This window comes from Ornithorhynchus anatinus, chromosome 13 (assembly GCF_004115215.2).
Source record: "Ornithorhynchus anatinus isolate Pmale09 chromosome 13, mOrnAna1.pri.v4, whole genome shotgun sequence".
Lineage (NCBI taxonomy): Eukaryota > Metazoa > Chordata > Mammalia > Monotremata > Ornithorhynchidae > Ornithorhynchus > Ornithorhynchus anatinus.
This window is the reverse complement of record NC_041740.1, coordinates 25,548,163-25,561,501: the sequence shown is the minus strand read 5'-3', so window position 1 is coordinate 25,561,501 and position 13,339 is coordinate 25,548,163. Positions and strand designations below refer to the sequence as shown.

Sequence of the window (13,339 nt, the reverse complement as noted above, 5' to 3'; positions counted from 1 at the left end):
CCTTGAGTCTAAATTAAATCCTTCCTGATGCAGGTATGCCAGTTCTTTCAGAGCTGTCTTTAGACAGTCAATCAATCGATGGTATTTACTGAGTAGCACCTGGTTGCAGAGCACTGTACTGAGTGTTTGGGCGAGTTCACAAGAGTAGGTACACATGATCCATTCCCTCAAGGAGCTATTCCTCTGAAGATAATAAGAGAAGCAGCATGGCCTAGTGGAAAGAGCCCGGACCTGGGAGTCAGTAGGACCTGGGTTCTGTTCCGGACTCCACCACTTGTCTGCTGTGGGATCTTGGGCAAGTCATTTCACTTCTCTGGGCCTTAGTTACCTCACCTGTAAAATGGGGATGAAGACTGTGAGCCCCATGTGGGATAGGGACCGTGTCCAACCTGATTAACTTGTATCTACCCTAGTGCTTAGTACAGTGCCTGGCACATAGTAAGCCCTTAACAAATACCGTAAAAAAGATAATGATAATAATTGTAGTAATAATAATTGTGGCGTTAAAACTGCAAGGTCGTTGTGGGCCGGGAACCTGTCTGTTAATTCTGTTGTATTATACTCTCACAAGTGCTTAGTAGAGTTCTCTGCACATGGTAAGCACTCAGTAAATACCATAGATTGATTGATTGATTCTGTTACTACTACTGTGACATTAAGTGGCTGGTCCAAAGTCCCTCAGTAATGAACTAGATCATCTAGAGCAGAAGCCAAGCAGGAATGCCTAGATGGCTTAGGGTTGAGTTTCCTTCTGAGGTAAAACCTCCAAGTTTCTGATTTCTGGAGGAGGATCATCTTACCTGAATCCCCAGGTCTGTTATGTTCTTACATTCGGACACGGTGAGCTGCTTTATTTTTCCATGTTGGCCGAGGGCTGCCAAACCCTGCAAACGATAATCCAGTCACCATTTATGCACCTTCAAGCAGACAATCCTTTTAAATGGACTTGAGCAAAGCTGAAAGTAGTAGAAAGGGTATTTCCTGTCTTCCAGGTCAAGCACTAGTGCCAAGCACTGTATCTATTGGGGTAGATACAAGGTAGTCAGGTTGGACACAGTTCCTATCCCAAACAGGGCTCACAGCCATAATCCCCATTTTACCAGGGCCCTAGGGAGCTGCCTTGCAGTAAGATCCCCCCAGCTTCATTTGCCTACACCTTGAACAACACTCCCCGCTTCCTCTTCCAAAATTCTGTCCGTAAAACCCCATTCCAGGTCTCTGTTGTGATATCCATTAAGCGCTCACCATGTGCCAGGCACCTCACCATGTGCCAGGCACTGTACTAAGTGCCGGGGTAGATAGGAGCTAATCGGGTTGGACACAGTTCCCACTTCTTCCCGAGGATCCTGGCACTGCAAACCAGTGATATCGAGCCCAAAGTTAATTCTGTTTTAACTCCAACTTCACAGGCTTTTCCCCGATTTTTTCCCATTCATTAATTCGATTATATTTATTGAGCACTTACTGTGTGCAAAGCACTGTACTAAGCTCTCTGTAAGTGAATGAGGGTGGCCACTTTACCCTGCAGCCCTAACGTGTGGACAGGACTGCCAGAAAATTCATGATTCCACTTCATGCTGTCCCAGGCGCCCTAGAGAGGACACAAAAAAAAACCCTAACCAAAAAAAAAAACAAAGGATTGTAAGATCTGGGCATATGTTCTGGGTTCCAGATGTGAATGCTGTTATGCTGAGGATAGGAGAAAGGAGAGAGTGGAGAGTCAGCTCAGAGTGGGGCTCAGGAGAATAGAAGCAGAGAAAGAGTTGAGGTAATAAACAGAGAGGAAGAGATATGAGGCTTGTCTTCTGGCCCAATTTTTGAGAAAGGGTCAGCATGTTTTATTCTCTGAGGACTAAATGATTAACGTGTCCCAGCATGAACTTAGAAGTCATTCACCACAGATTTATATATACATATAACAAGCACTTAGATCTGTCCAATTTCTTCACTCAAAAATAGCAGTGGTAATTGTGGTATTTGCTAAGTGTTTATTCTGGGCCAAGCACTGTACTAAACCACTGGGTTATACAATATAAGCAGATTGGACATAATATCGGTCCCTCCTGGGGCTCACCATCTAAGGGGAAGGGAGATTAAGTACCCTCTAAACTGTAAGCTCGCTATGGGCAGGGAATGCATCCGCTATATTGTTATAACGTCCTCTCCCACGCGCCCAGTACAGTGCTCTACACACAGTAAGCGCTCAGTAAATATGATCGATTGATCATATTGATTCATTTTCTCCCCATTTTTCAGATGAGATAACTGAGGCCACATAGCAGGCAGGTGGAGGAGCCAAAATTAAAACCCAGGTCCTCTCTCTCCGAGGCCTGTGATTCTTTCCACTAGGCCACCCTACTTTTCTGTGATCGGTGCTTGAGAGAAACTCACTAACTTCAATGTTCAACTGTTGGGGGTTTCTTTCTGTTTTTAAAACCAAGTCACAATTGTTCTGCAGAGCACCTCTGGCCATGAGCAAGGTGAGATGTGGCTGTGAACGGCGGTCCATCCAGCCCAGGATTGCATCTCTGACAGAGGCCTCAGGATGCCCAAAGGACCACGTGGTGCCAGCCTTTTGGCCTCATGTTTGAGGATGGACCATCTATCATTTCTTATTTTGTGAGAAGCAGTATAGCCTAGTGGAAAGAGCATGGGCCTCCAACACAGAGGACCAGGAGTCTAATCTCAGCTGTCCCTTGCCTGTTCTGTGACCTAAAACAAGTCACTTACTTTCTCTGTGTTTCAGTTGCCTCATCTATAAAATGGGATTAAATATCTGTACTCCCTCCTAATTGAGTCCTGTGTGGGACAGGGACTGTGACCAAATACCATTATTATCATCGTCATCATAACTATCATTAGTATTATTATCAGCATGGCCTAAGTAGATAGAGCACAGGCCTGGGAGTCAAAAGGATGTGGGTTCTAATCCTGGCTCTGCCACTTGTTTGCTTTGTGAGCTTTGGCAAGTCACTTAAACTTCTCTGTGTCTCAGTTACCTCATCTGTAAAACGGGGATTAAGACTGAGCCCTATGTGGTATGGGGACTGTGTCCAACCCGATTATGTCATCTCTATCCCAGCACTCAGAACAGTGCCTGGTCCATAGTAAGCACTTAACAGATACCAAAAATATATATATTTTCCATGAAACTACTCTAATCCAATTTTTCATCACTAAATCTTTCTTTAAAATCAAACTTCCCTCTTGTTAGATGCACGACATTGACGACAGGGACACATCTAGAACGGCCAAAAACTCAAACCTAAACTGGCGCTGCCATGGCCCACCTTCAGCTGCCCGTTGTCCGACGGAATATTTTTCAGCCGTATGTCTCTTTTTCTATTCTTTCATTCATTCAATAGTATTTACTAAGCTCTTATTGCATGCAAAGCACTGTACAAAGTGCTTGGGAGAATCTACTATAACAATAAACAGGCACATTCCCTGCCCACAACAAGGTTACAATATAGAGAGGGAGACAGACATTGAGAGAAATAAATAAATTACAAGTATGTACAATATGTACAATCTCTAGGGAGATTTAGAATGGCTCCTGGCTTCTACAACCTGAGGCCATCACTTAATCTGGGTCAAAGCCACAGCAGGACTGGTCAGCTGGAGGAGCGGATGGAGGATGGGAGTGGAGTCCCTTCTGTATAATAAATAGATCATCGGGCCCGACGCCACATTCGGCGAATGGGATTCGGCAATCGAGCGGCAGGAAATTCCATCCAGCTGCGGCGGTTGGGGGCTCTTCCCCGAGCATCGCCTCATCCCACTAACCAACGCTCTGCTTCGTGCAGTGACTAAAAGAGGCGGGACGTGTTATCTGATTTTGTCTCTGTGCTTTGCCGAGGGCTTTCTTCCCCTTGGAGCCACGTAAGATCCCTATGACCAGACATGATGTGAAGCGGTCCAGATGTGTTGTGGTGATGAGGTATATACTGTGTCTGGGATTACAGTATGCCTATCACATCTCTCCTTGTTGTGATGTCTTCATAATGAGCCTAATTCTCCCCCTCCACCTGCAGAAAGGGAAGTGGGGTGGTAAATCCGCTTTGTGACCTTGGGTAAGTCACTTCACTTCTCTGGGCCTCAGTTACTTCATCTGTAAAATGGGGATTAAGACTGTGATCCCATGTGGGACGGGGACTGGGTCCAACTTGATTAGCTCATATCTACTCCAATACTTAGTACGGTGCCAAGCACATAGTAAGCGCTTAAAAAAAAATAAACAAACAAGGGGAGAGGTTCGCTCATAATGTTGGTATTTATTAAGCGCTTACTATGTCCCGTGCACTGTTCTAAGCGCTGGGGTAGACACAAGGGAATCAGGTTGTCCCACGTGGGGCTCACAGTCTCAATCCCCATTTTACAGATGAGGTAACTGAGACACAGAGAAGTTAAGTGACTTGCCCACAGTCACACAGCTGACAAGTGGCGGAGCCGGGATTCAAACTCATGACCTCTGACTCCAAAGCCCGTGCTCATCCCTCCAAACCCCTCTGGGTGGGAATGGGGATCGGAGAATTCCTCCTCCGCCCTCTATGCTCCCACTCTGAATCACTTGAATGAGGTTTGGGCAGGAAGGCCGGACCAGGGTTCCAGATCCCTATTTGGCCATTGTGGGTCTGATGGGGAAGGGAAGAGAGTGCCGGGGACGTTCTGGCAGAAACAATGGTTCATTCAAAGTGGTATCCATTGTAGGGATAAGGTTATCTAGAAATAGATGTGTCCGCAGCCAATTTTTATGAGGGGAGAAAAACCAATCTATCAAGAAGTTGAAAAGAATCTTAGAGAGTCCACATTTTTTTATGGTATTAGTGAAGCGCTTACTATGTGCTAGGGAACTGTAACTAAGCACTAGAGTAGATATAAGCTAATCTGGCTGGACAAAGTCTTTGTCCCACATGGGGCTCTGAGTCTTAATCCCCATTTTACAGATGAGGCAACTGAGGCCCAGAGAAGTGAAGTGACTTGCCCAAGATTATGGAGTGGAAAAGTGGTGGAGCTAGAATTCTAACCCAGATCCTTCTGAGCGCTAGGCCGGTACTCTAGCCACAAGGCCACGCTGTTTCTCGGCTCTTTTGCCATGGCCCTTTAGCTGATTGACAAGAGCGTGGTGCCAATATGGAATCGAGCTTCGGGCTAAAATGAAGGTCTTCAGGACAGCTGAAGTGTCTAATCTTCCGTAAACTCGTTATGGGCAGGCAGGGAACGTATCTGCTAGTTCTGTTGTATTGTTCTCTGCACATAGTAAGTGTTCAATAGATACCATTGATTTGATTGACTCTTCAATCAGCTCACCCCCTCCTACCTTACCTCACTGATCACCTACTACTGGCCAGCCCACACACTTCACCTCTCAAGTCCCACTTATTCACTTATTCACAGAGTTGGTCTGTGTCTCCGGTGACCCCTTTCCCATGTCCTCCCTCTGGGCTGGAACTCCCTCCCCCTCCACATGCAAAAGACCACGACTCTGCACCCTCAAAGCCGTAGCAGAACCACAATTAAGTCCGCTTTTCCCGACTCCCTCTCCCTTCTGCATCATCTATGTGCTTGGATCTGTACCTTTTAAGCATTTGATGTTCAACCCCTCACCGCCCCTAGCCCCACAGCACTTATGTACATATCCCTAATTTATTTATATTACTGTCCATCTCTCTCTCTAGACTGTGTAAGTCCCTTGGGAGCAGGGATCATGTCTGCTGATTCTGTGGTACTTTCCCAAGCATGTAGTGCAGTGTTCTGCACATAATAAGCGCTCAATAAATACCGTTGAGTAAAGCGGCTAAAATCAATCGCAACATTCCAGGTTGAAGTCATCCCTTTAAAGAAAGATTTAGAGATTTTCAAATTCTAAATTTTCCTTCAGTCAGTACAAGTATTCATTCATCTTGGAAGTTGTTGATCCTATCTCTTGTTGCCGAAACATTCCAAGTCTACAGACCCTAGCTTCTCCTATCTTTTTGGCTCCTTCCCTCAGAATTCTGGGATGGCATCCACTTCCCTTTGGAATTGTCTTAAAATATCTCAACTTTTTGGTCTTTTCTTGGAAACACAATTTGTTCTTGTAATTCCGAGCACATTCTCTCATGAACGATGAAGAAAATAACTTTTGGATTTGATTATGTGCTGCTCCAGAAAACAAATCGGCCTTTGTATCTTTTATGTAGTAATCCTCTTCCAGAAATGTATATCTTAAGATCTGCAGTAATACCTTTCTTTTGCCTAATGTTTATTTCTTGTAGTTTAGTTTTCTGCCTTTCTAATTCACACATGCACCCATAGGCCACTTTCACTTTGGTGGTATCTTCTTTAAGTAGAAAAGGATAACTAGTTCACCTCTAATTAAATTACTGTATATTCTAATTTAAATTTAGAATCCCCTTACTAATTACTTTAACCCCTCATCATCCACTATTCTGTATTGCTTTGAACTTTCCCCCTGACTATTTTGTGCCTTTTTTTTTAACAAGACACTGGTAATCCTTAGGCTAAAACGTTTATCTCTGAATTACCCAACTTCCCCTTCATCCTCCTCTCTTCCACTCCAGAAATGCCAGATGAGTTGAGACACTTCCTTCTTTCTTCAAAATTCTACTCAGCCCAAACTCAGTCTTTATTTTGGACAATTTATGTAGCTGGGTGGTCCAGGGCAAACAAACTCTCAGCTGGATTCACCATGAGAGACCAGCAGCTGCGTGCTCTCCTAAGATGCAAAATTCAGTCAAATTCAATTCCCCCGGCAGGGCTTCGATGGACTTGTGGGGAATTAGGAAATGGTTCCGTATGCCTACGGGTCAATCATATGAATCCGAGAGCTTTTAAAACAGAACTGTTTATTTGCTAAATTCTTAAGAATGATCTTATCTTCAAATATGGATGAATTACTACAGAAGAAGAGAAAGGAGTCAATGAAGATAGGTTAACTAATAAATGTTGGTCCAATGGGCTATGCCTGAAAATTCTTCAGGCATTACAGAAGTTGTTTCAAGAGGGTCACTTGGAAGTGGGAGTTAATTCCTCTTCTCATAATCCTTGATGGAGCCCAACGTTCTGACAGTATTTCAAGATGAGGGACAGTGTGACTGACAATGCAGCCATCCAGTCCATCAAACAGAAATGCAAAGAATGAGTATTTCATGGAGAATAAACGTGTGCCTCTCTCAAAGTTAACAAACTCTTCAAAGAAATCGGCCAGGTTTCCCTTCCTAGTGGAAAAAACCCTGAAATGTTTTAAGGAAATGGAAATGAATGACCTTCCAGGGCTAACAATTCCAGAAGAGCAGCATTCTTTCCCAAGTGGACTCCTGACAGAAAGGCAATTATCGGAAGAGGAATGAGCACTCTTCAAATGCCTGGGACCTGCCTGTTTCTCAATGGCAGCAGGGCAATTAATTGATGGTATTTAAATGCCATTTAAATGGTTTTAAAAGGATACCATTTAATGGGGAGGTTGGGGTGGGTATTTAATACTAATTAATCAATGGTATTTATTGAGCACTTACTATGAGCCGAGCACTGTACTAAGTATTTGTGAAGGTATAGTACAACAGAGCTGGTAGACATATTCCCTGTCCACAAGAAGCTCACAGTCTAGAAGGGAGACAGACATTACTGTAAATAAATAAATAAATTACGGTGGGTGGGGTGAATATCAAGTGCTTAAAGGGGACAGATCCAAGTGCATAGGTAAAGCAGAAGGGAGAGGGAGTAGGAGGAATGAGGGCTTAACTGCGGAAGAGATGAGATTTTAATAGGATTTGGAAGGTTGGGGAGAAGATTCAAAGAGTTTCCCCGGCCAGCCTTGCGGGGGATCGTACAATAAGGATAAGACAATACTATTTTCCTTGTGTCAAAGTTTTGATTAGCTATCATTAACTATTTATTATTGTGGGCAAGGACTATACTAGTCATAGCAGACAACTGATATCTGCTTAGGCACCCAAGGAGATTCAGTACTTTTCAAAGTACAGAGAAGAAAAGGAATCCATATTTCAACTATTGTACTAATAATAATAATAATGTTGGTATTTGTTAAGCGCTTACTATGTGCAGAACACTGTTCTAAGCGCTGGGGTAGAGACACAGGGGAATCAGGTTGTCCCACGTGGGGCTCACAGTCTTAATCCCCATTTTATAGATGAGGTAACTGAGGCACAGAGAAGTGAAGTGACTTGCCCACAGTCACACAGCTGACAAGTGGCAGAGCTGGGATTCGAACTCATGACCTGTGACTCCAAAGCCCTTGTTCTTGCCACTGAGCCACACTACTAGAGGCACAACCTCTCAGGAACACACCTGGAGAGTTTCCAGTACTCGCTCAGTCTCGGCTATGGGAGGGAGAGTCAAGCAGAGGCCTACCCATTCCATTCCTAGTTTGGGCAGTGGCTAGCGAGTGGAAGGCCATCTGCTACAAGTTAAAACTCACCTGTGCGGAGCAGCAGCGGCACGGGAGAGAGTCGAGGGCAGAGACTCAGGTTTACTGCGTGGAAGGAGGCAGTGGTAAACCGCTTTCTTTATTTTTACCAAGAAAACTCTATAGATACACTACCAGAACGACTGCTGATGGAGGCGGGGCGTTCTGGGAGAGATGTGTCCACTGCTTCGCTACGGGTCGGCCACGACTCGACAGCGCAAGACAACAACAACAACTAGAGGCACATTTATATATTTCTCTAGTTAAGAAGAGAAGGCACATTGGTTAAAAATTAAATCCACTCTTTAGCCACTTAAGAGTTGGAACATTTCTCTTTGTTTCTTCTTTGAATAACAAATACGCTTTCAACTATTTGGCCCTTGAGTCTTGCTATTTTTAAATGAAGAAAAATTAAGAACTCTCTATCCTCATAAGTCGCCCTTCGTAAGGGATCAAGAGAAATAACTTTGCCTAGTGGATAGAGTACAGGGCTGGGAGTCAGGACACCTGGGTTCTAAACCCAGCTTTGCCACTTGCCTGCTGTATGATCCTGGGCAAGTCACTTAACTTCTCTGTCCTCAGTCGCCTCATCTGAAAATGAGGATTCAATACTCATTCTCCCTCCCTCTTAGATTGTAGACATCCCGTGGGGTAGGGACTGGGTCTAATCTGATTATTCTGGAGCTAGCCCAGTGTTGAGCACACAGTAAGTGCTTAACAAATACCATGAACATTATTGTTATTATTATCATTGTTTTCTATGTGACTGAACGCACTGAGGCAATTTACAGATGAAGGAACAGGGAGCTAAAGTTGCTTATTTCAGATACGGTAGCTATACAGGGATGGAGCTGGTCACAGAACAGTGTGGTTTGCTTCATGAGTTCCTTTCCTCACCATCTAAACTGCTGCCATGCTGATCCAAGCACTTATCCTATCCTGTCTTGACTACAGCATCTGCCTCCTCACTGACCTCCCAGCCTCCCGTCTCTCCCCACTCCAGTCCACACTTCACTCTGCTGCCTGGATGGATCATTTTTCTACAAAACTGTTCAGTCCATGTTTCCCCACTCCTCACGAACTTCCAGTGGTTGCCCATCCACCTTCACATCAATTGGAAACTCCTCACGAGCGGCTTTAAAGGACTCAGAGTCAGCTTGCCCCCTCTTACCTTACTGCCCTGATTTCCTACTATGACTCATTTTTGCTCCTCTAACACCAACCTACTCATTGTATCTTGGTCTGGTCTATCTCACTGCCCACCTCTCACCCACATCCTGCCTCTGCCTGGAACTCCCTCCTCCTTCATATCCTCCAGACCACCAGTCTCCCTATCTTCAGAGCTTTATTAAAATCACATCTGCCAGAGGGATATCCATGTAGAGATGCCTTAAGGCAGAAGGAAATTTAAATTTGCGGAGGAGAGGTCAAGGAAACCAGATTATCTTGCATCTATCTCAGTACTTGGTACAATGTAGTGCAGGGTAATCCTGTAATTACCTCTCCCTTCACATCCTCACTCCTCCCCACCTTCAAAGCCTTATTTTTTAATAGTATTTGTTAGGCGCTTACTACATGCCAGGCACTGTTCTAAGCGCTGAGATAGATGCAAGCTAATCAGGTTGGACACAGTCCTTGTCCCACATGGGGCTCATAATCTTACCCCCATTTTACAGCTGAGGGATCTGAGACTGTGAGACCTAATAATAATAATGTTGGTATTTGTTAAGCGCTTACTATGTGCAGAGCACTGTTCTAAGCGCTGGGGTAGACACAGGGGAATCAGGTTGTCCCACGTGGGGCTCACAGTCTTCATCCCCATTTTACAGATGAGGTAACTGAGGCCCAGAGAAGTGAAGTGACTTGCCCACAGTCACACAGCTGACAAGTGGCAGAACTGGGATTCAAACTCATGACCTCTGACTCCAAAGCCTGTGCTCTTTCCACTGAGCCACGCTGCTTCAGGAACTGTGTCCAACCTGATTAGTTTCTATCTACCCCAGCGCGTAGTACAGTGCCTACCACATAGTAAGCACTTTACAAATACCATAAAAACAAAAAGACAAAAAAAATCTCTTCTCAGAATGCTTGAGACTGAGGGCGGGGGGGTGCCAAGCAGGTTGGGAAGGGGTCGAAGAGCGGAAGCTTCACTTCTTGGAGCAGTGCTCCCCCTCCTACCTCCACTGACTGACTCCAGGACTCCTGACTAGCTGCAGACCCCTCTAGCCACCCCTCCTGGGGCCAGTGGCTGACAGAGATTACAAGGATGAGCCAGACACAAAATAAACCCGACTCACTCTTCCCTTTCCCTAAAATAGTGAATTCCATTCACTAGTCCATGGGTCGCCTAATCCAGCCCTTTACCCTCTGCACTTGAGAATAAACAAAGCACAGTTTTTTTTTCATAATTTGAGCATTTACTCTAACGGTGGTCCAACTGGATTAATTCATACTGATCCCAGTACTTAGAACAGTGCTCGACACATAGTAAGCGCTTAACCGATACCGTAAATCAGTGACGGAAACACCGATCTCAGTTTCCGACAGGGGATATTTACCGAATCGGAGATGGTGGTTCCTGATAGATCGATTGAAAACAAGGAGGAGAGATGTCCTAAAATCTCAATCCCAGAATCCGTCAGCTGATCACAATAACGGAGACTCAGGTAGTTTAGATTTTGGCACCTAAAAATGAACCAGAAAAGCACAATACCCTTTGAGGTTTCACTGTGTTTTTGCATTGTAACACAACTGAGAATGAGCAGGAAGAAGCAGGGGTCTTTCCACTCTCTGAATACAAGCACCTAGAATTTAGATTTATTAACCTCGGGGGGTGAAGAGCTGATTGAACCCAGGAAAATACAGGTCATTAATGACTGGAATGTGACTCATCTAACCATGCCTGGAACCATTCTTCCCAGATCTTGGTGCTAGCATCCGGCGACCAAATCTCTGCGGAGGCCAACCTGAACCCATGTGTTCATGGTGAATGGAAGGAGAATGGCTCTCTCCTGTCCTTAAGCTGGAACGGTGACATTCATTCAATCATTCATTCACTCAATCGTATTTATTGAGTGCTTACTGTGTACAAGGCAGTGTACTAAGCACTTGGGAGAGTACAATATAACACTAACCAGAACTCTGCATGGGCTGAGGTTGGACCTGCACTTCAGGCCAGAGAACAGCATTTGATCTTGTACCGGGTTGAAGGACGAATCCCAATCCACGGAGGACCGACCACTGAGTGAGCACCACCGCACGGCTGGACACGCTCATTATTACCCATATTTTTTTGGAATGGTATTTGTTAAGCCCTTAGTATATGCCAGCACTGTTCTAAGCAATAGGGTAGTCCCTCACTGGTAAAATGGGGACTAAGACTATAAACCCCATGTGGGACAGGGACTGTGTCCAACCTGATTAATCTGTACCTACCTCAGCGCTTGAAACAGGGCTAGGCACATAGTATGTGCTTAACAAGTACCATAATTATTATTTTGATTATTAGAAGCACTGGTCTCAATTTTCAACAGCAGATTTTTACCGAATCAGAGATAATGGTTCCTCATGGATCAAATGAAAAGAAATGGCCTAAAGTGTTGCCAATCTTGGTCACTCCCGGTTCCATCAAGGATTTAGAAATACGTTCCTCCTGGAAGAGTCAAATACCTTCAGATCTATAACACTTTTTGACTTGGGCTTCAGCCAAAGCAGCTGCAATTCTGGTGGCAAATTGTGAGGTCACACCCTGACTCTTGGATTGATCCCTGCTTTTGGTACCACTATCCAAACCTTGAAATATTATTGAAATGGCATCCGGAATCCCAGTGCTTTGCCTACCTTTGTGAAATCTTAAAGAGGGACGCATCACTGATACGGTTACAGTGAGTTAAATTCAGCTCTCTTATCTTGGGGCTTGAATGGCCATCAAGAAATTGTTTCACACCGGTATCGCTGATTCTGAATGAGATGTGCAAAGAAATCGTGTTATCTTTGTTTTTAGTGCTTTCTCGCCTTAATTTTCTTGGCGAGTTGGAAATTCCACTACACTTCTGAAAAGGAAAACTATTTGTAGCTGATAGCAGCGTGGCTTAGGGAAGTGGTGTGGCCTAGTGTTAAGTCCCAAGTGGGACTCATGGTCTCAATCCCCATTTTATAGATGAGGTAACTGAGACACAGAGAAGTGAAGTAACTTTCCCAAGGTCACATAGCAGACAAGTGGCGGAGCCAGAATTAGAACCCATGACCTTCTGACTCCTAGATCTGTGCTCTTTCCTCTTGGCAACATTCCCTACTCACTCTCTAGTCCTCTCTTCTTGATTCACACTGTACACTCAACTCTCACCTGCAAGTAGGGCATGTATCTAAATGTGCTTCTTTATCTTCTTCCTCCTATTAGAATGTAGGTAAGGTCCTTGAGGTCAGGGGCCATGACCTATACCCCCCCCCCCCCCCCCCCCCCCCCCGTTCCTCATGGACTAAGTATCTGATCAACTCCTCTCAGTAACATTTCTGGCTCTGGATAAAGAGAGATGTGCTTTCTTGTGTATTCTGTTCTGAATTAACTTTCAGAATGGAAGATTTTTCCATGGAGGAGCCCACTCATCTCTATGTTGGATGTTAGTAATATTGAGGCTTTTGCCGAACAAAGGAACAAAGGTCATAGCCTATTCAAAATTGAACTTAAACTGTTAGGATATAAATACATAATAAATAACTTTGGTTTTTGTTACGTTTTAAGCGCTGGGGTAGATTCAAGTTAATCAGACCCAACATAATCTCTGTCCCATGGCACAGTGGATAGAGCACGGGCCTAGGAGTCAGGGGATCCATGTTCTAATCTCAGCTCGGCCATTTGCCTCCTGTGTGACCTTGGGCAAACCATTCAATCAATCAATCATATTTATTGAA

General features: G+C 44.6%; 1 protein-coding gene and 1 non-coding gene across 5 annotated transcripts in view; one reads left to right on the top strand and one right to left on the bottom strand.

Annotated features, from left to right (window-relative positions):
• FBXL13 (F-box and leucine rich repeat protein 13) overlaps nucleotides 1–13,339 on the bottom strand; it is a 94,227-nt gene that overhangs the window by 8,249 nt on the left and 72,639 nt on the right. For all 4 annotated transcript variants that reach the window (XR_005660692.1, XM_029077950.2, XM_029077953.2 and 1 more), the window contains exons 16-18: nucleotides 12,269–12,388; nucleotides 10,987–11,113; nucleotides 801–884 (exon numbers count right to left, since the gene is read on the bottom strand). Coding sequence is in view for 3 of the 4 variants with exons in the window: in XM_029077950.2 (XP_028933783.1) it covers nucleotides 801–884; nucleotides 10,987–11,113; nucleotides 12,269–12,388 (331 nt within the window). In the remaining variant the exon portion in view is untranslated. The remainder of the gene's footprint in view (nucleotides 1–800; nucleotides 885–10,986; nucleotides 11,114–12,268; nucleotides 12,389–13,339) is intronic.
• On the top strand, nucleotides 8,293–8,430 carry LOC114816325. The gene has a single exon (XR_003764088.1). It is a non-coding gene; the product is annotated as a small nucleolar RNA SNORA7 (small nucleolar RNA).